At 40.1% G+C, this 22,325-nt stretch overlaps 1 protein-coding gene across 1 annotated transcript in view; it reads left to right on the top strand.

Moving 5' to 3' along the window:
• megf10 (multiple EGF-like-domains 10) overlaps positions 1–22,325 on the top strand; it is a 91,695-nt gene that overhangs the window by 54,889 nt on the left and 14,481 nt on the right. Inside the window, exons 10-20 of the mRNA XM_030723949.1 lie at positions 339–513; positions 833–953; positions 4,149–4,312; positions 4,525–4,627; positions 6,107–6,253; positions 8,138–8,272; positions 8,734–8,862; positions 9,084–9,212; positions 11,400–11,528; positions 15,122–15,250; positions 16,156–16,377. Coding sequence (XP_030579809.1) covers positions 339–513; positions 833–953; positions 4,149–4,312; positions 4,525–4,627; positions 6,107–6,253; positions 8,138–8,272; positions 8,734–8,862; positions 9,084–9,212; positions 11,400–11,528; positions 15,122–15,250; positions 16,156–16,377 — 1,583 coding nt within the window. The remainder of the gene's footprint in view (positions 1–338; positions 514–832; positions 954–4,148; positions 4,313–4,524; positions 4,628–6,106; positions 6,254–8,137; positions 8,273–8,733; positions 8,863–9,083; positions 9,213–11,399; positions 11,529–15,121; positions 15,251–16,155; positions 16,378–22,325) is intronic.

The raw sequence follows: 22,325 nt of genomic DNA, 5'->3' as shown, positions 1-22,325 counted from the left end.
AATGAAATGAAATATGAACAAGGTCAGGGCCCTAAGAAAAGCCTGTTCTGTCCTGGCTGATTCCAGCCACCCTCTTCATGGCCGCAGATATGTGGTGCCAAGGTCAAGGACCAATAAGTTCAAAACCTCTTTTGTTAGCATGGCAATAGGTTTATTAAATAACATGGGATGATTGTTTTATTTATTTATGTGAGTTTGCAGTTGTGTCTTCTTGTTGTTTTAAATGTGACTGCTAGCTGCAAAACTATTTGCCCCCCTGGGGATAATAAAGATTTCTTTGACCTTTGAGTTACACCTCAGCAAAGTGTATAACTACTGTGTTTTTCTCTTGTGACCAGCTGCCATCCAATGTCAGGGGAGTGCACATGTTTGCCTGGTTGGTCAGGTCTGTACTGCAATGAGACGTGCGCCCCAGGATTTTATGGCGAGTCCTGTCAGCAGGTGTGCCAGTGCCAGAATGGTGCTGATTGCCACAGTGTGACTGGAGAGTGTATTTGTGCTCCAGGCTTCACGGTAAACCCATGTTTAGTATGTTTAAATACTAGTGATGCTCATGCTTATGTCGTATTTCATGTATGTGTGATAAATATGGGGCCTAAAAGATATTGCACATACCATGTGCAATATCTTTGGCTAGATGACAAGTAGATAAGTAAAAGAAGGGTGAATCAAAAGCCTTTGATTGTGTCAAAAACAGTTTGGTTCAACAGATGAACTGTCCCTTTAGGTCTGTTAATGATCAAGCTTTGCATGGAAGAAATGCAAGCAAACCGAAATGAAACTGTGTTGTTTTCACAGCCATTTTTAACAGTTTATCTGTTGACCTTCTCAGGGTCCCACCTGTTCAGTCCCGTGCCCAGTAGGGACGTATGGTGTGAACTGCTCCTCCAGCTGTAACTGTAAGAACAACGCTCAGTGTTCCCCTGTAGAGGGATCCTGCTCCTGTAAACCAGGTGAGTTGAGGAGGAGGGAAGGAGAAGGAGGAGAGAGAACAAGGAAGTGGAGGAGAAAACAAGACATTACATTAAACTCATGGTCTCAAACTTATTTGAGGACATATTCCAGAGAAATTAGAAATTAGTAAGTCATAATAGCTTACCTTGCAAAAGAAAAATCACTAATTTAATCACTCTATATATCTGCTGTACAGAGATATAGAGTCAATAATCTCAAAAGTTAGGTCCATAAGTATTTGGACAATTATACAATTTTTTGCATTCTTTTTTGCCTTTACAGTAGATTTTAAATCAAACAAGAAGTGGTACTGGGCACAACAAACCCTGCCCCTGGCAGATGTTTTAGCTAATTTGAACATTGTCTGTCTCACAAACAAACACAAACACAAACATACCGCAGCTGGAAAAGGGTGGAGTACCCACTCTGACTCAGGGACGAGTTGCTGCCCCACGTGGAGGAGTTTAAGTATCTCTGGGTCTTGTTCACAAGTGGCGGGAGAAGGGAGTGGGAGACTGACAGACAAATTGGGGCTGTGTCTGCAACACCCAAATGGGTGAGGATGATACAAAGCAACGCTGGTGTCATCACTATCGTTTTTCAATAGCAAACAAATATTAACCTCATACAAAGATGATGGAAGGATATTGTCATTTATCAAACAATCATGCAGAGTAAAAGTGGAGCAATGACATTGATGTAGGCTTTATAAAACTCATTCCCAAAGCCATCTGGGCCACAGGTCTTACCGGTGGGAAAAGAATGTATGGCAGTCAAAATTTCATCAAGTGTGATGTCGGAGTCCATCTCTTGTCTGGCTGTTTCGCTAACGGTTGGTATGTCCAACCCATTTAGAAAATCTCTCTCTAATCTGTGGCACTAGAGTCACCAACAACAGAGCAGACCTTATGTATTGCCCTATCAGCACCCCTCAGAGAAAACAGAGAACAATGCAGAGGGTAGAGGAGGGAAGAAATTAGTGAAAAACGTAAAAATATAGATAATTTAAACCAAATGAGTATTACATGGCCACGCATCATATATGATGTTATGCAAAGCAAAAATGGCTAGCAAAAATGTCATTCATTGTGCACCCTGGAGTCTGGAAACTGTTCAGCATCAACAGGTGAGTTGAAGAGCTTGACAGAGTTGTTGTAGACGACCTGGAGCTTGGGGGGTAAGCGCAGGGAACATTAAATACTGGCATCTGAGAGCCTCTTCCTTAAGTTGTTGAATGCCTGTTGTTGAGACTGAAGTATAATTCAGAAATATTGAGACTCTTTGACCACGTCTTGCCCACGTCACAGTCGTTGTGCAGCCTGCCTTGCAGTGATGACTTGTGGTCTTTTATTTGGCGAAGTTTAGGCCTCAGGGAGCAGTGAGGGCAGTCAAGCAGTCATTAACTTCAATTCAGTGTGGCAAATCACGACAACAGTCACTTCAAGGTGGTTTATATTGTAAGATAAAGACCCTACAATGATACAGAGAAAACTCCAACAATCAAACCCTCCCATAAGCAAGCACTTGGTGACAGTGGGAAGGAAAATCTCCCTTTTAACAGGAAGAAACCTCCAGCAGAACCAGGCTCAGGGAGGGGCAGCAATTTGCCGCAATCAGTTAAGAGTAAGGGGAGGGAGACAGGGCAAAAGACACACTGTGGGAGAGAGCGAGAGATTAATAATAACTAATGATAAGATGCAGAGTGGTGTATGAACATGTAGAGATTAAAAAGAGTTCAACAAAGAAACACTCAGTGGATCATGGGAAGACCCCCACCCCCACCAGCCTAGGCCTATTGCTGCATAACTAAGTGAAGGTTCAATTCAGTTTTATTTAAATAGCACCGAACAGTTGGCTCAAGGTGCATTAAGGGTTCAGGGTCACCTGATCCAGCCCTAACTATAAGTTTGATCAACAAGGAAAGTTTAAAGCCTAATCTTAAAAATAGAGAGGGTGTCTGTCTCGCTAATCCAAACTGGGAGCTGGTTTCACAGAAGAGGGGCCTGAAAGCTGAAGGCTCTGCCTCCCATTCTACTTTTAAGTATCCTAGGAACCACAAGTAAGCCAGCAGTCTATTGGGGTGATATGATAATCTATGAGGTCTTTAAGATAACATGGGGTCTGATTATTCAAGACCTTGTATGTGAGAAGAAGGATTTTAAATTCAGTTCTGTATTTAAAAGGACGTCAGTGAAGAGAAGCCAATATGGGAGAAATCTGCTCTCTCTTTTCAGTCCCTGTCAGTACTCTTGCTGAAGCATTTTGGATCAGGTGAAAGCTTCTCAAGGAGTTTCTAGGACAACCTGATGGTAATGAATTATAATAGTCCAGCTTAGACGTAATAAAGGCATGAACTAGTTTTTCAGCATCATTCTGAGATAGGATGTTTCTTTTAGAAATATTGCACAAATGCAAGAAAGCAGTCCTATATAAATACAAAAATTACTCCAAGATTCCTCACAATGTTATTGGAGGCCAAGGTAATGCCTTCCACAGTAAGCATCTGGTTAGACACCATGTTTCTAAGATTTGCCAAGTACAATACTTCAATTTAGAAGCAAGAAATTAGAGTTCAACCAGGTCTATATGTCTTTAACCCTTTACAGAGCATTCAAAATTTCAACCTTAGAGTGTTATTGGAGCATATAACAAGACTTTACTGCTATTCTGACACTTTTAAAAGTTTCATTTTCACGTAAGGTCAAGGTCAATGATGCTACCATATTTGGTAAAGTGGTAAAGAAATTCCAAGAAGTGTACAAGAAAATCACATATATGGTGAAATATGTATTTTAGAACATTACAACAGATTCACAACAACATCACTTTTTAGAACATTAGAACATACACATTATAATTTTATACAACATCAGACCATTTCTTCATGACCACATTCTTTAAGACCAAATGCTTTTTAAGTTTACTGAGGCACGGGATGGGTGTCATATATAAAGTGTGCGGAAATTACAATAGTCACTTGCCCTATAAAAGGTTAATACATTCCTACAGTTTAACTATCATCTGGCTTCATGGATAGATAAAGCTGAGTATCATCTGCATAGCAATGAAAATGTATGCTATGTCTTCTAATAATACTGCCTAATGGAAGCATGTATAATGGCAATCAAATGTTTTGATAGTAATCAAAAGAAAGTTATGTGTGTGTTTGAATGTTAATTATCTTGTTTAATCAGGGTGGCATGGGGTAGACTGCTCCATCAACTGTCCCAGTGGCACCTGGGGTTTGGGCTGTAATCTCACATGTATGTGTGGAAATGGAGGAGCATGTAGCCCCCTGGATGGTCACTGTACCTGTGCTCCAGGATGGAGAGGAGAGAGGTGCGAACTCTACTGTCAGGTGAGATTGTATGCAAGCTCCCAAATCTTTATTTGAAAAAACAAAAAACTGTTGTCTACATGACTTTTTACAATAAATCCCATAGCTCCCATACAAGCATTCAATATGTTTTAGACCACACACCATAGTTTTGATAATCTTGATAATAAACTGCCATGTGAGTAAACATGTTTCTGTGTTCCATCTTTGATTGCTTTGTTCTTCCTCCTTAGGATGGTACCTATGGTCTAGATTGTAAAGAACATTGTGATTGCAGTCATGCTGATGGATGTCACCACTCTACTGGTCACTGCCGCTGTTTGGCTGGATGGACTGGTAAGACCTAATCACAATGTGCCATGTCTGATTTTTCTACTCATATTTTGCATACATATTATAGCATTGATTTCTTCCTGGTCTCTATCGTTGTGGTCTTTAGATATCAAAATGTGCCATTATTGGTCATGAGCATTGGGCAATAAAAAAAAGGGCTGTGATTTAATATAATTAACTTAATTAACTGTATTTCAGTCACCACTACAGTTATTTCAGCCATCTGTAGTGTTCACAGAGAATGGCACAAAAAAGAGAAATATCCATTGAGCCATAGTACTCCGGGCAAAAATACCTCATTAATGTCAGAGGCCAGACTGCTTTGAACTGATAAGAAAGCAACAGTAACTCAAAGAGCCACTTGATACAGCCAAAATGGTGAACGGGATGATTCCTGTATAGCGCTTTTCTACTCTACATGAGCACTCAAAGCACTTTATACAGCATGTCTCATTCACACACACATTCACGTTCTGTGTCCTTTCTATCTAACATTCACATACATAATCAGGCTCCAATAAACACATATCTGGGGTTCAGTATCTAGGATACTTTGGCATACAGACTGGAGCAGCGAGGGATCAACTCAACAACCTTCCGATTGGTAGATGACCTGCTCTACTTCCTGAGCCACAGAGATTATGTCTCTTGTCTGGCTTGAAACCCCCCAGACAAGGGATGGATGGATGGATGGATGGATGGATGGATGGATGGATGGATGGATGGATGGATGGATGGATGGATGTTCTTGCTGCTTCATCTTCCATTCCCATCTGGTTTTGTGAATTAAAATGCATAGTGGTTATCTCATTGGCATCGGTTTCTTCTACATTAATCACAGGTTCCTCTTCATCACCTTCCATACTTAGTTACCGCTGTTCATTAATGCCATCAGCATTCAATGACTCTCTCACGGTCTTGCATCTCTTCTGTGGCATCATCATACTTCATTCAAACCATGGGGTACGTATGCATTCAAAATCTGTGCAATGGCTAATTGTTGCTTCCTTGGCGGATTTTGGTGGGGCCTGGGAGCCCCTGCCTATCCTCAATAAGGCCCACCCCAAACCACATCTTCTGACTTATCTTGTTCTTTCATGATCAATAAATGTTTTTATTCATATTTGGGTTGTTGCCAATGAATGAAGTTTCTGTAGTTCATGAGTAGGACCACACCTCAAATACTCCCCTTCTGGTCATACTTCCATAAATGCATAGTTGCCAAACACACTTGTTTGTTTTCATTTTGGCACCACTCCCTTTATTTATTTTTTTCTCTGTCATCTTGTCTTAAAGGTATCAGGGGGCTTTGTCAGGCACAGGAGCTGCCTTCCCCAAAACAGCCACACGAGTAGCTGGCTCCTTCATCATCAATAAATGTTTTTCATTCACATTTGGGGTCACAGTTCTTCATAGTGAAATTAATGTAAATCAGTGTAATGTCCACTGAAGTGATGGAAACACATCTGTGTGTGTGAGCAGGTATCCATTGTGACAGCGTGTGTGCCGAGGGCCGCTGGGGTCCAAACTGCTCCCTCCCCTGTAACTGTAAGAATGGAGCATCCTGCTCTCCAGATGAAGGAACCTGTGAGTGTGCTCCAGGATACAGAGGCCCAACCTGTCAGAGAAGTAAGTTATCCTTCTGTCACTGGGGTTTGTGCACAGGCAGGATTAGACCCAATAGCAGGACTTGAGACTAAATGGAAGTTTAACTTCAGGTTAAATGCAGAACAAACAAGACTAAGAGAGCTGGGCAGGGGGCCAGCAGCGCAAACTAAGAATATTACTGAATCCAAGATACAGACATGAGAGAGAGAGAGAGAGCACACAGCTGACGGGGAGCCATAGACGACAATGCGACAAAGGACAAGGAAACAAGGACAATATATACAGACCAGGTTAACGAGACAATAGGGAACAGCTGGGGAGAACAGGTGAACAGAATAAACCTAACAAGACATGGAGGAGCAAAGGTAAAAACAATACACAGGGAACAGGAACCTAGGGAATAAACCAGGAATTGAATAGACACGGACATAGAAACACAGACTTGACACATAGGGAGGCAGGCATGCTGAGGGAATCTAAACATATGAATATCCTGACACACACAACATATAAACATATGATTAACCCTAACACACAACACAGGAAGGTAAAAAAGAGATATGATGCTTGAGACAAGGAACCAGGACACAGATCGAAAAAACAGACACTGGAACACAGACGTGGGGAAGACAAGAACAAAGGGAGCCAGGAATCCGATAAAAATAACTATAACCAATGACAGGACTCAGAGGATTAATAACAAACTAAGAATCAAAAGCATAAGCAAACCGTGAAAACACAATAGAAATATTTCGATGAAAAACAGAACCTAACAACATATAATGCTAGGCAAAAGGCTGGGACCACGACACCATCAGCACTACATGCTAGTGTAAAATCATTACTAGCTTGTGGTAGGTTAAAACAATATAGGGGTTTATTTCAGCTTCACTCTTATATAATAGTCATTATGATCAGTGTTGTTAAAAAGAAGAAGCAAGCTGTTTGGCATTGGGAGAGAAGATTTGGCAAGTTTTTTATGGGTGCAACCAACATACTCAATTTTCCTTACAAATGTGGTGTAACCAGGCTCAATTACACTGTAACTGGCTGGTCCAAAAAAACGCTTTGACTCTGCGTTGTGTAGTGAATGATCAACAAAGGCTTGTTTATCTTTAAGAAGTACCATTTGTTATGTTGATAAGAACAGAATATATACTGGTCATGCAGGTTGGCTCATTAGGGGCAGCTCAAACAAAGCACAGTGCAAAAGAATAACACATTATAGTGGCACAGAAGTTTGCTAGCTAGCCTAGCCAGTGTACCATGCTGTTATATTATTGTTATAGCACTCCACAACTGCAACAATCCACTTAAAGTCTCCTTATTAGCAGTTACGTCATTTACAGTGGTCATGTGCTTCATATAATGGCCAGACAGATGTCAATTCTTAATAATCAGACACACTGCTCTACAACCCACCTCAGGCTTGTCTCTCATGATCTGGCAACATTTCAACACCACCATTTTGAATTTATCCACTGCTTCTGGGAAAGGGTGTCACTGAGCCAGTAAACCTCCACATAACAAGTGGAGGTTTACTGCACCCCAAATGACTTAATACACAACAAAGTATTCCTCGGAAAATGGTCAGGTACAAGGACTGGACTCAAAATGGGTGAAAAAGCAGCCAACATCCAAAGAAAAACTTTGAAAGACTTTCTGAAAGCCTGGAGAAGACCAGTTTAAAAATTACAAGAAAGTCTGGCTCCTTGAAAGTAAAATTTAAAGAAATGTAAGGTGGCTTAGGACTTTTCCAGAGCACTGTCAAATCCACTGGGGTGGTATACAGAAGAATAAAATTACAAAAAAATAGTCTCCCTGTCCGCATACTTATGACCTAACTGCAAAACATATATATATTTAAATGAAATCATCATTGTATTTGCTGTGGTTTTCTTGCAGTCTGCTCACCAGGTTACTTTGGTCACCGCTGCAGTCAGACTTGTCCTCAGTGTGTCCATAGTAATGGACCGTGTCACCATGTCACAGGACAGTGTGATTGCCTGCCAGGCTTCAAGGGAGCACTGTGTAATGAGGGTGAGTGTCAGGCCACAAAACATACAGCCAAGTTACCTGCAGCATACAGTTTCTTCTAAGAACAAAGGCTCTGGTTGTAGAATTCAACTGCTGTAAGTAAAGGCATAGAGTGGTCAAAGCTTTTTTGGTGTTAATCCTAAAATTAATATTCTGAGAAAATTATTAAAGTTCTGACACATTGACAGTTTATGTGTTAAATGATCAAAGACTGAAGACAGCCACTAGAATAAGTATCCATTTCTTTGCACACACATTTTACTTAAAAGCAATACACATGGTAAATGCTCAGAAATGTTTGAACTCATGATGTAACACACTGCTCAGTACCTTGACACATTATTGACCATTTAGAAAATAGAAAAATCACAATGAACCCAATCACCAAGATCCCAGGATGCCAGAAACAATTCACAAAACAATAAAATGCAATAAAGGACAGTAATTAACCTGTGTCTATGCAGTGTGTCCCAGCGGTCGTTTTGGGAAGAGCTGTGCCTGGAGCTGCAGCTGCACAAACAATGGAACCTGTCACCCCATTGATGGCTCATGTCAGTGTTATCCAGGATGGATTGGCAGTGATTGCTCCCAGTGTGCGTTCACTCAGAAAAATAATGATATATGGCAGTGTATACAGCACCAGTCAAAAGTTTGTCCGAACGTTTGACTGGTGCAGTACTGCATGTGTTTGATAATGTTACTGTCTTGTAATGTCCGTGTTTATGAAAAAAATGTGCTGTGAAAAATTATCTATAAAGGAATATTTGTCTATCAACTGGTTCTAGCACTAACATTTGATTGTCATATGTTGTAGCTTGTCCACCTGGTCACTGGGGACCCAACTGCATCCACACATGTAACTGCCACAATGGAGCATACTGCAGCGCTTATGATGGAGAATGCAAGTGCAGCCCAGGGTGGACTGGCCTCTACTGCACACAGCGTCAGTCACACCACAAACACACATACACATAAACACAGTTTAATCCTAAGACAGACAGATTGTGTAATGTAGTCCAAAGTTGCACACTTTAAAGATGCATTTTTATTCAGACTCTGAGCTTCAGCATGTTCAAATTGAGAAAAGAAAAAAAAAAAATCTACAAGTACATTCAAATTGTAAGTCTTCTCTTTTCTTTGAGTAGTTTTATATATTTTACACACAGCTAAAAAAAATAAAGGAATAAAGGATAATAAAGGATATCTCGATGGCAAAAAAATCATGCTGTTTATCTATACTGGGTAATGTGTTAGGAACAAAAGGATGCTACATTGTTTGATGAAAATGAAAATGATCAGCCTGCAGGGGTTGAATTCAAAGACACCAAATCAAATTGAAAAAATGATGTGGCAGGCTAGTTCATTTTACCTCAATTTAATTGCAGCAACTCAAAATGGTAGTTTTTTTTAATTTTACAGTAAAAGGGGCATTGTTTATGGCACCCACATGTTTGTGTGCATGCCTGACAATGCTGGGGCATGCTCCTAATGAGATGACGGATGGTGTCCTGGGGGATCTCCTTCCAAATCTGGACCAGGGCATCATTTAGGTCCTGGACAGTCTGAGGTGTATCAGACAGGCTGAAACATAATGTCCCAGAGGTGTTGCATTGGATTTAGGTCAGGTGAGGGTGGGGGCCAGTCAATGGTAGTAATTATTTCATCATCCAGGAATTGCCTACATACTCTCACCACATGAGGCCAGGCTTTGTTGTGCACCAGGAAGAATCCAGGACCCAATGCACCAGCATAGGGTATCATGAAGAGGCAAATGGGAATCATGAAGAGGCCACTAGGAACGCTGCAACCTCCAAGTACCTGCAGAGAGTAAGGCAAGTCCTGAAAAGTCAGCTGAATGGGAAGAACAAGATCCGGGCAGTCTACACCTACACTCTGCCAGTTGTCAGATACCCTGCTGGGATAATAAGCTGGCCAAAGGAGGAAATAGAAGCCACTGATGTCAAGACAAAAAAAGCTCCTTGCCATGCATGGAGGGTTTCACCCCAAATCAAGCACCCTGAGACTGTACGCTAAGCGGAAGGAAGGTGGCCGAGGACTAGTGAGTGTAAGAATCACTGTCCTAGATGAAACAACAAAGATCCATGAATACATCAGGAAGAAGGCCACATGGATCATGAGTTTAGTGAGTACCTCAGGCAGCAGGAATCCGAGAAAGCAGAGGAGGAAGAAGAACAGAAACCATCATGGAAGGACAGGCCTCTGCACGGCGTGTACCACCGGATACCAGATAGAAGAAGTGGCTGACATAGAGAAATCCTACCAATGGCTGGACAAAGCTGGACTGACAGACAGCACAGAGGCACTAATCATGGCAGCACAAGAGCAAGCTTTGAGCACAAGATTGATAGAGACTGGGGTCTACCACACCAGGCAAGACCCCAGGTGCAGGCTGTGCAGAGATGCCCCTGAGACAATCCAGCACATACATTAACAGCAGAGTGCAAGATGCTAGCAGGCAGGACATACATGGAACACCATAACCAAGTGGCCGGCATAGTATACGGGAACATCTGTGCTGAGTGTGACCTTCCAGATACCAGATACAGACAGACTTGTGAATCAACCGGACATCGTAGTGGTGGACAAACAAAGTAAGAAGGTCGTGGTGATAGACGTTGCAATACCAAGTGACAGCAACATCAAGAAGAAGGAACACGAGAAGCCTGACAAATACCAAGGGCTCAGAGAGGAGCTGGAAAGGATGTGGAAGATGAAGGTAACAGTGGTCCCCGTGGTAATCAGAACACTCAGGGCAGTGACCCCCAAACTGGGAGAGTGGATCCAGCAGATTCCTGGAACTGCATCCGAGATCTCTGTCCAGAAGAGTGCAATACTGGGAACAGTTAAAATACTGCGCAGGACCCTCAAGCTCCCAGGCCTCTGGTAGAGACCCAATATATATATATATAAACTATTTCAATATTTAACAATCTGGACTGTAAAGTAAGCATACAGGTCTGTATAGTTTGCACACAGCTCTATATCATATACATTAGATGATACTGATATAATCTTTGATAAATAGACTTTTTTGTCACAGGTATTTTTCTTATTCTAAAAACTGTATATTTTAACAGTATAGAATATAATAAAGATGACTGCCTTGCAGGCTGTCCATTAGGTTTCTATGGGAAGGACTGCTCTCAGATCTGCCAGTGTAGGAATGGAGCCGACTGCGACCACATCTCTGGACAATGCACGTGTCGAACTGGCTTCGTGGGGAAACACTGTGAACAGAGTATGTTACAGGGTCTTACAGCTTGTTTCTTTTTTTCTTTTCTGTCTTAAATTTAGCTTAGTTGTATTTTTGTTATGTTCCCTGCCCTTAATGTGTCACGGCCACGTTCATATAGTCAAATCAGTCTCCTTAGTATAAATACCTCTAGCTTTATACTCCCTAGTTTCTTGGGTCCTATTCCAGGAAGCCGCTATCAACTGTGAGTTTGTTAACCCTGAGATGAGGGAAACTCAAGGTTTTCTGTTTCAGAAAGTAAGTTAATTTAAACTCTTATTCAGTTATGATGGTAACAATTTCTAAACTAAACCTGCTTGCTGCCAGGTTTTCTTCAACAAACTGAGGTTCTCTATGACTAATTTGTAGGAGTTTATGTTATGTCACAAAAATGTAAATGCCAGTTAGATGTTAGCTTATTATATTTTCGTACTTAACATGACTGCTTTTACGGCCCTTCAGTCATCTATATAAAGATGGAAATAGTAATTATGTCACAGATTAACTGTGACTCTGTGGACAGTAATGCTGTCTGACTGTCTCACACTACAAACACTTACTATAGGTTATTGTAGGATTTTACTGTTTCAGTAGAAATTATCTGTGTAAAAGCTATAGACAAACACAATAATCAAACATTTGTAGTGCCACAAATTGGTCACACTGGTCACATGCTTAATTTTTTCTGACACAATTTGTGTTCTTTATTTAAAATGTCCCATTCTCCCAAAACTATACTGAGATATCTAAAGTCCATAAAAGCTTATATGTCTTATACATTTGCTTTTACTGATAAAACTTCACATTCATTGTAAAGACTTGGAAAGCTGCCCTTCATTTTTTCAGCTAAATGTGAAACTATTACTGAACTCCAACTATTAATAGTAACTCAGTAAAATATCTCTGCTGTGGCTGTAAGGGAGCCCCCATCGGTCAGTGAAAAATTATATTACAGCAAATTTAAAAATTGTACATGTACAATATTAAAGCAAAGTTTTTCTGTAAAGCTCATTAACCATTTGTTTTCTGTAATGGTAGAAGTAGTGAAATTCTGTATTAAAAAAGTGAGGTTGCTACATTCCATCAGTTTTATGTTTTTACTGAATAATTATTCAGACAGTGAAATGGTCATAAACTGTAGTAAAAGCAGTTTTTATTTAATTAAAAAAACAGACTTAAGGGCAGATCCACCCCTGTCTGGGTAACTAATATCACAGGTCTATCAGTAAATTGCATCTGATCTGTTTCTCCAGATTTTTTATCTTCACTTTGTCACCTGCATTTTGTCAGGTTACAACTGATTAGATTTATTAATCTAATGTAAAATTAAGATTCCAGCTTCATCTAATCAAAAGTTGGGTAAAAGATTACAGAAGGCATTATTTAAAAAATTTATATTTTATATCAAACTTTTATTATGTCTGTGATGACAGTGGCACAATTAAAATTACTCTTTTCTTCCCTTCTGTTTTTTTTGGGTTTTTTTTAAGTTAAATATCATGGTCAGCACTGGCACGTGCTCATATTCCTCAGTCCACTGGATTAAAGTGGAGTCTCTGCTCTTTATTTACCCATTGCCATGGTGAATCTTGTATCTATCCCATCTTTCCCTACTCACATATGCACTTAACTCAGGGTGAACGTACTCAGATCTAACGTAACTCTGATCAGCTGTTCTGGAACAAGAAACTCAGAATTGCCAATCTCAGAGTTAATCAACTCAGAGTTTATTTTTAAACTCAGTTTGTTGAGCATGTTTCCTAATAGGGCCCAAGTGTTAAGCAGGAGGAGGATTTATAAAGTGAAAGGTTACAAAACACAGATAGGGGCTGTTCTGCTGATTAACACAGTGGTTAGCTGTTAACCTCTTAACGTCCACCATGGTGCCACTTAGATTTAGAAGTTGGGTTAAGATTAAATCCCCCCAAAAAATGCAAAAAAATAAACCTTCATTTCCAGGATTTTACATATCAGTATGTAATAGTTAAAATAAATTCTTTGTCGCCCCTCTCTTTGCTGTGGGCCTAGCCTCCCACTACTGTCTACTTTCTTAATCTCCCTGACTATCCCACTTTTTCTTTGCTAACTTCTTCCTTCGAATACTTTCCTGTACCTCCTCAGTCCACCACCAAGTCTCCTTGTCCTCTTTTCTCTGTCCAGAGAATAAACCAAACACCTTCTTGGCAGTTTCCCTCACCACTTCAGCTGCACTTCCAGTCATCTGGTAACCCTTCACTACCACCCAGAGCCTGTCTCAACTCCTCCCTGGCTTCTGTGCAACAGTCTTCCTTCTTCAACTTCCATCATTTAATCCTTGGGTCTGCCTTTACTTGCTTGTTGTTGATTTCCAAAACATCCTACAGACTACCATCTAATTCTGCCTAACTACACTTTCCCCTGCCACCACCTTGCCATCTCCTATCTCTTTCAGATTGCACCTTTTGCAGAAGTGTAGTCCACCTGTGTGTACCTTTGTCATCAGTCACCTTGTGTTCCTCCCTATTCTTGAAATGCCTGTTCACCACAGCCATTTCCATTGCAAAATCTACTACCATCTGTCCTGCACTTCTCTGCTTAACATCATACCCACCCAGCACCTCCTCATCACTTCTGGTGCACTTACATATCCACTGAAGTCTGCACTAATCACCACTGTCTTCTTCAGCATCGGACTAATGATCCTGTCTGACACTCTTCATCTCCACAACACAATTTACTTACTCTTCCTTCAAGATTACCCCTCCTCCATTTTGCTCCTGACCAAGTTTTCCTTCTCCCTGTTCTCCTGAATGCACAATATATCTGCCTTCTTTCTTTCCATCGTATCAGCCATTTCTCTCCCTTTAACAGCGATAGTCCCTTCATTTATAGTCCCTACTTTCATCTCCACATTTTTGCCTTTCCTTCTCTCTTGCAATCTATTTTCTCTTTTCATGACTGTGAAAAATATATATGCATTATTCAGCCATTTGACATGCCCAGTAGAAATGTTGTCAGAGAAACTGTAAGACTATAATGTATGTAAGAGACTTGATTTTAAAATGTAACATCTTCTAGTTTCTAAAAAGTATTGAGCATCTGGCTGGAGTCAAACCAACTCTAATCATACCCCTAAAAGTATATTCACACAGGAAGCAATTTGCTGGTTGCACATTGCTTTTTAACTGATGGTCTGGGTAACCCACTAATGTGTTCACTACTCTATCATATGTCTAATGGTATCTTTTCCTCTCATCGGTAGTCCCTCAGTTGAAGTTAAGAAAATTTAAACTCGAGACATTTTGTATCATCACATTATTTCACCTGTCACTGCTGGAAGTTGTTTCCTTGATGTATCTTAAGAGGTTAACACAAAGCTAACACTAACAAAACATTTAGACTAATCAACACTTGTGGAGAAGCTTTTATTGTATTTAATTATAACGTTACCTATTGAGATGTCATCAACATGAGTAACAAAGCTAAGTTGTGCATAGCTTAACCTCATCTTCAGCAGGCAAATTTATTCCTACTTTTTTTATAAATTTCATTCATTTTAAACTGAACTCAATGATTGAGTATACAAAAAGTTACGTATTTTCCCTTTTTGTTATTTCCAGAGTGTCCTCCTGGTTTGTACGGTTATGGTTGCCATCAGGTCTGTGACTGTCTAAATAACTCCACCTGTGATCACATGACTGGCACGTGTTACTGCAATCCAGGCTGGAAGGGAACTCGATGTGACCAAGGTGAGAATATACCTCAGTGAAAATGGAATCAAAGAATAAAAAAAGTACAACCCCAGTTCAAAAAAAGAGTTGAGATGTGGTATAAAATGTAAATAAAACAAAATATAAGGATTTACAAATATCTTAAACCTATATTTTAGTCACAATAGTACATAGAAAACACTGAATGTTTGAAATGAAAAAAAAAATTAACTATTTTAAGAAAAAATTAATGGCATTTTAAATTTGATGGCATTGGGGGGGGGGGGGGGGGGGGGCAGAGGTAAACAGAATCTAAGTAATAAGACAAGGAGAAAAAACTAAATACAAAGCACAAGAGACCAAGGAGTACCAAATAAAACAGGAAGTAACAAATAATAAACACAGAACCCAGACTACAAAATTAACCAGAATTAAAGACTAACAACCTAAAAGATAACAAAATGTTTATCCATTTTCTGGTCAATTCAATTTTATTTTATTTTATTTATAATGCACCAAATCGCCTAAGGAGTCGCCTCAAGGCGCTGTAAGGTAGTGACCTTGGAATAATAGACAGAAAACCCCAACAATAAGATGACCCCTTATGAGCAAGCACTTGCCAACAATGAGACAGAAAAAACGCGTTTAACAGGAAGAAACCTCTGACAGAAACGGGCTCAGGGGGGGGCTGCTGCAACTGGTTGGGGGTGAGCGAAGGGAGTGTTGTGTTGTGAATGAGTTTATGAGATTTGCAAATCATTGCTCTCTGTTTTTCTTTAGATTTTTACACAGCATCCCAACTTCTTTTGAATTAAGGTTATATATTTAAAAAAAAACAGTGTTTAATCAGATTTTACAGATTTTTCTAATCACTGACTCATTTACACCTAATAGACTAAGGCTTCTAACTCTTTTTCTACATTCCCTCCTCCTCTTGTGTACAGCTGGAGTGGTTGTGGTGGGCAGCCTCAACACTTTAACAGCCATGCATGTAGACACTTACCAGATCGGAGCCATCGCGGGAATCATCATCCTAGTTCTGCTTGTGCTCTTCCTTCTGCTCCTGTTCATTATCTTCAGAAAGAAGCAGAAGGGCAAAGAACCCACCATGCCATCTGTGACCTACACTCCTGCTGCAAGGGTCGCTACTGATTACACTATAGCAGGTACATTTAGACATTCACCTGCTTTAAAATGGAACTAGGTCTCTTTGTGTTGTACCAGCATTTTTTTTATTTCTAATATTTATGCTGTTTTCCTTAATTGGTGCATTGCTTTTAAACAGTTAAGCTCATTAGATGGTGAGTCCTCTACTCCTGAGTTTCATTGCTTAGATTGCATTATTCTATACCAATGGTATACAGTAACTTTCACAGTAAGGGAAGAATCATTGATTACTCAAACCTGAATGGCAAGAGTTGATTTTGCCACCTAATGGTCTGAATCTTGTTAGTGAAAGCTTTTCCTGCTGATGTGCAACAGGAATTATTAAGTTTCTTCACTCTGCCAACTCTAACTCCTCATCATCACACATGTTAGATGTAATAAGCAAGAAAGTTTTATCTGTTAAGGTAATAAATGGCAAAGAAATTTTATATTCAATTCAATTCAATTTTATTTATATAGCGCCAAATCACAACAAACTGTCACCTCAAGGTGCTTTGTATTGTGGGTAAAGACCCTACAATAATACAGAGAAAACCCAACAATCAAAATGACCCCCTATGAGCAGCACTTGGCGACAGTGGAAAGGAAAAACTCCCTTTTAACAGGAAGAAACCTCCAGCAGAACCAGGCTCAGGGAGGGGCAGTCATCTGCTGCGACCGGTTGGGCTGAGGGGAGAGAAAGACATGCTGTGGAAGAGAGCCAGAGATTAATATCAATTAATGATTAAATGCAGAGTGGAGTATAAACAAAGTAAATAAGGTGAATGAAAAGAAACAGTGCATTATGTGAACCCCCCAGCAGCCTAGGCCTATAGCAGCATAACTAAGGGATGGTTCAGGGTCACCTGATCCAGCCCTAACTATAAGCTTTATCATAAAGAAAGGTTTTAAGCCTAATCTTAAAAATAGAGAGGGTGTCTGTCTCCCGAATCCAAGCTGGAAGCTGGTTCCACAGAAGAGGCGCCTGAAAGCTGAAGGCTCTGCCTCCCATTCTACTCTTAAGTATCCGAGGAACCACAAGTAAGCCAGCAGTCTGAGAGTGAAGTGCTCTATTGGGGTGATATGGTACTATGAGGTCTTTGAGATAAGGTGGTGCCTGATTATTCAAGACCTTGTATGTGAGGAGAAGAATTTTAAATTCTATTCTAGATTTAACAAATATTTTTAATATTTATATTTTATTATATTTGGTGCTCATCCCTGTTTCCACACACCTCTACACATATATAAGAAATGTGCAGATGGTAACTAATGTCAGAGCAATATAAGCTGAGCTAAGGGCCAGTCGACTACCACAGTAGTCTCCTGCAAGCAGCACTCTGTGGTACCTGTGCATGACATCACTATGGCTACGTCTATGTTTTATGGTATGATCTCCTGTCACACTTACATAAACAGTACAAATATAATGTCTACGGTAATTAATTGACTTGCAGAGCCAGGTGAATGTTGGACATGTTTGCTGCCACTTGCCTAACTGCTGCTGGTTATTTTGCTCTTTTTTAATTTTTTGCTCTGTTTTGCAGTGACTCATCTGAGTCTGCTTAACTTCCTATCAGTTTTTTTAAGCAAACATTCATCTATACAAGTTTATAGGTTTGCAAGGCTTAAGTATTTTTATTACAATTTTATTACTGATGAGTTTACGTACCTCTTCATCTTTGGACATTTTCTACACTTACCGTGGCTGAATCTGAGATACACTATACTGCCAAAAGTATCTGCTTGTCTGCCTTCACATGCATATAAACTTGACTGACATCCCCTTCTTAATACATAGGGTTTAATATGATGTTGGCCCACCCTTTGCAGCTATAATGGCTTTAGTTCTTCTGGGAAGGCTTTCCACAAAGTTTAGGCATGTGTTTATGGGAATTTTTGACGATTACTCCAGAAGTGCATTTGTGAGGTCAGACACTGACATTACCCAGTCATGCTGGAACAGGAAGGGGCCATCCCCAAACTGTTCCCACAAAATTGGGAGCATGAAATTGTCCAAAATGCCTTGGTATGCTAAAGCATTAATAGTTCTTTTCACTGGAACTAAGGGGCTGAGCCCAGCTCCTGAAAAACAACCCCACATCATAATCAACCCCCCCCAACTTTACACTTGGCACAATACAGTCAGACTAGTACTGTTCTCCTGCCAACTGTCAAACCCAGACTCATCCAAGATGCAGAAGTGTGATTTGTCATGTCAGTGAACATGGGTTGACTTCAGTGGTTGCACCCTCCAAACCATCAAAGCCTACTATCAGACCCCATTCCTACTAGACTGCTCAAAGAAGTTCTACCATTAATTGGTGCTTCAATCTTAAATATGATCAGGCTATTTTTATTAGTTGGCTATGTACAACAGGCTTTTAAGGTAGCAGTAATAAAACCATTACTAAAAAAGTCATCACTCAGCCCAGCTGTCTGCTAATTATAGGCCAATCTCCAACCTTACTTTTCTCTCAAAAATTCTTGAAAGAGTAGTTGATACTGTTGACCACAATATTTTATTACAGAGATTAGAGCATGCCATAGCTATTAAAGGTACTGTGCTGAAGTGGGTTAAAATCATCTCTAGACTCCAATTTTTTCATGTCAATGGGGAGTCTTCTGCAGGCACAAAGGATAATTATGGAGTTCCACAGGGTTCTGCTTGGACTAATTCTCTTTACATTATACATGCTTCCCTTAAGCAGTATTATTGGAAATCATTGAAATATTGAAAATTTTCATCATTATGCAGATGATAAACAGCTTCATCTATCCATGAAGCCAGACTGCACATCAATTAGTTAAAATGCAGGAATGTCTTAAAGACCTGGATGACCTCTAATTTCCTGCTTCTAAATTCAGATAAACCAAAGTTATTGTACTCGGCCCTACAAACCTTAGAAATGTGGTGTCTAATGAAATACTTACTCTGGATGGCATTACCTTGGCCTCCAGTAACACTGCACAGAATCCTGGAGTAATTTTTTGAGCAGGATGTGTCCTTCAATGCAAATTTAAACAAATATGTAGGACTGCTTTATTGCATTTGTGTAATATTTCTAAAATTAGAAATGTCTTGTCTGCATGAATTACTTCTAGACTGGACTATTGTAACTCATTACTATCAAGCTGTCCTAAAAGCTCCCTGAAAAGCCTTCAGCTGATCCAAAATGCTGCAGCTAGAGTACTGACAGGGACTAGAAAGAGAGAGCAGATTTCTCCCATATTGGCTTCTCTTCATTGGCTCCCTGTTAAATCCAGAACTGAATTTAAAATTCTTCTCCTCACATACAAGGTCCTGAATAATCAGGCATCATCTTATCTTAAAGAAGTCATAGTACCGTATCACCCCAATAGAGCACTTTGCTCTCAGGCTGCTGGCTTACTTGTGGTTCCTAGGATCCTTAAGAGTAGAATGGGAGGCAGAGCCTTCAGCTTTCAGGCGCCTCTTCGGTGGAACCAGCTCCCAGCTTGGATTCAGGAGACAGACACCCTCTCTATTTTTAAGATTAGGCTTAAAACTTTCCTTTATGATCAAGCTTATAGTTAGGGCTGGATCAAGTGACTCTGAACCCTCCCTTAGTTATGCTGCTATAGGCCTAGGCTGCTGGGGGGTTTCAAATCATAGTTTATTTTAATTCACCTCTTTTTACACCACTCCACATCTAATCATTAGTTATTAATAATCTCTGGCTCTCTTCCACAGCATATCTTTTGTCCTGTCTTTCCCCCCTCTCCCCAACCACAGCAGATGACTGCCCATCCCTCAGTCTGGTTCTGAGCCTGGTTTCTTCCTGTTAAAAGGGAGTTTTTCCTTCCCACTGGCACGAGTGCTTTCTCATAAAGGGCTGTTTTGACTGTTGGGTTTCCTCTGTAATTATTGTAGGGTCTTACCTTACAATATAATGCACCTTGAGGTGACTGCTTGTTGTGATTTTGCACTATATAAATAAAATTGAATTGAATTGAATGTCTCTATTGCTTTAGAGTCCAGTCGTGGCATGTGTTACACCACTGCATTCAATGCTATATATAGTGCTTGGTAACGCATGATGCATCCATGAAGCTTTCTATACGCTGTTCTTGAGCTAATCTGAAGGTCACATGAAGTTTGGAGGTATGTGGCGACTGCAGGAAGTTGGTGACCTCTGTTTACTATCTGTCTCAGCATCCATTAACCCCATTCTGTCATTTTACATGGCTGAGTTTCTGTCGTTCATGTTCGCTTCCATGTTGTTAAAATATGGTATAAAGTACTGTATTGAGGAAACGAATAAAATTTAATACCAACAGTAACTGGAATTTTTAAGTAAAGGAAGTACACGAAGATGAAAATATAAACAATAAACCAAATAAACACTATTTAAAAATAGACAAGAATTCAAAGTCCATGAATTCAAAACCCTGGGTCCAAAACCCAGGACCGTGACATAAAAGTATCCGCTCACTCCACTTAGACAGCTAACAAGTCCAGTGGCCACTTCATGGTAATAATTCTAAAGGACTACCATTTCCAGTGAAAAGCAACACTACCGTGTTTCTCCTCATTTCTGGCTAGGCTCCACATGCATTCCTGCTGGGTTACTGCCATTGACCCACTGACCCAACAGTGTCCTGGAAACTGTTATTTCTAGTGGCTCTCTCCTTCCACTGACACACACAGGCGAAATGGAGGTAATTAAACCTCTGTTTCTGAGTCTGTTCTTACTGTTAGGGTTGATTATACTCAGTGTAAGCTTTCTGCCAAACTTTCTGTCTATAATGGGGGCTGTAAGGACAGGCAACTTGTAATCACCTTACTGGTGAATTTATTGTTAGATTAGCTGAGCTTCCTGGTGTGCCTTGATTATACTTTGTGTTCATGAGTTTGAGTGGGTCCACTTGGATCTGAGTGATGTATTCTCATCATTGCAATGATCCTTGTGGATCCTTGTGGATCCTGTGTGCCGGTCAGATGAAACCAAAATCCAATTCTTTGCCATCAACTCAACCCGCTGTGTTTGGAGGAAGAGAAATCCTGAGTATGGTCCAAAGAGCACCATCCATGCAGTCAAGCATGGAGGATGAAACAAAATTCTTTGGGACTTCACCACATTGAGAGGTCAATGGACAGGACCATGTTTTATAAAATCTTGGAACACTGAAGATAGAGCATAGATGGGTCTTCCAGCATGACAGTGACCCAAAACACACCACCAAGTCAACAAAGGAGTGGCTGAAGAAGAGGTACAGTTACGATCATGGAGTGGCCCAGTCAGTCTCCAGACCTCAAACCTATAGAAAATCTCTGCAAGGAGCTGAAGCTTTGAGATGCCAAGTGCAGAGCAACCTAAAGGATTTAGAGTTTATGTAAAGAGGACTGAGATATGTGCAAACATATTGGCCACCTAGAAATGTCTTACCGCTGTGTTTGCCAACAAGACTTACTCCACTAAGTACTAAGTCATGTTTTGCTTGGGGATCAAATACTTATTTCACTCAGTCACATGCAAATCAAATTATGACTTTTATTTAATGTGTTTTTATGGATTTGTGGTGGATTTTCTGTCTCTTTCCATTAAAATGAAACTACCATAAAAATTAGAGACTGTTTTTTTAGAAATGAGCAAACTTACAAGTTCAGCAGGCGTTCAAGTAATTATTTCTCCCACTGTAGATGCTATATCTCTGTACACTACATTGCCAAAAATATTCACTCACCTATCCAAATCATTGAATTCAGGCTTTTCAATCACTTCCATGGCCACAGGTGTATAAAATCAAGCACCTAGGCATGCAGACTGCTTCTACCAGCATTTATGAAAGAATGGTTTGTTCTCAGGAGCTCAGTAAATTTCCAGCATGTTACCGCGATAGGATGCTATCTGTGCAAGAAGCAGCTTAAGTTAAAACTAGGCTTCTTTTTTCGAAAAAAAAGATTTGTTTCTCAAAAAAATGTCAGAAAACAACTTTTTTGTTGTTG

Source organism: Archocentrus centrarchus, unplaced genomic scaffold (assembly GCF_007364275.1).
Source record: "Archocentrus centrarchus isolate MPI-CPG fArcCen1 unplaced genomic scaffold, fArcCen1 scaffold_30_ctg1, whole genome shotgun sequence".
NCBI classification, from domain to species: Eukaryota; Metazoa; Chordata; class Actinopteri; order Cichliformes; family Cichlidae; genus Archocentrus; species Archocentrus centrarchus.
Note: the sequence above shows the minus strand (reverse complement) of the source record. Positions and strands in the feature narration are given on the sequence as shown.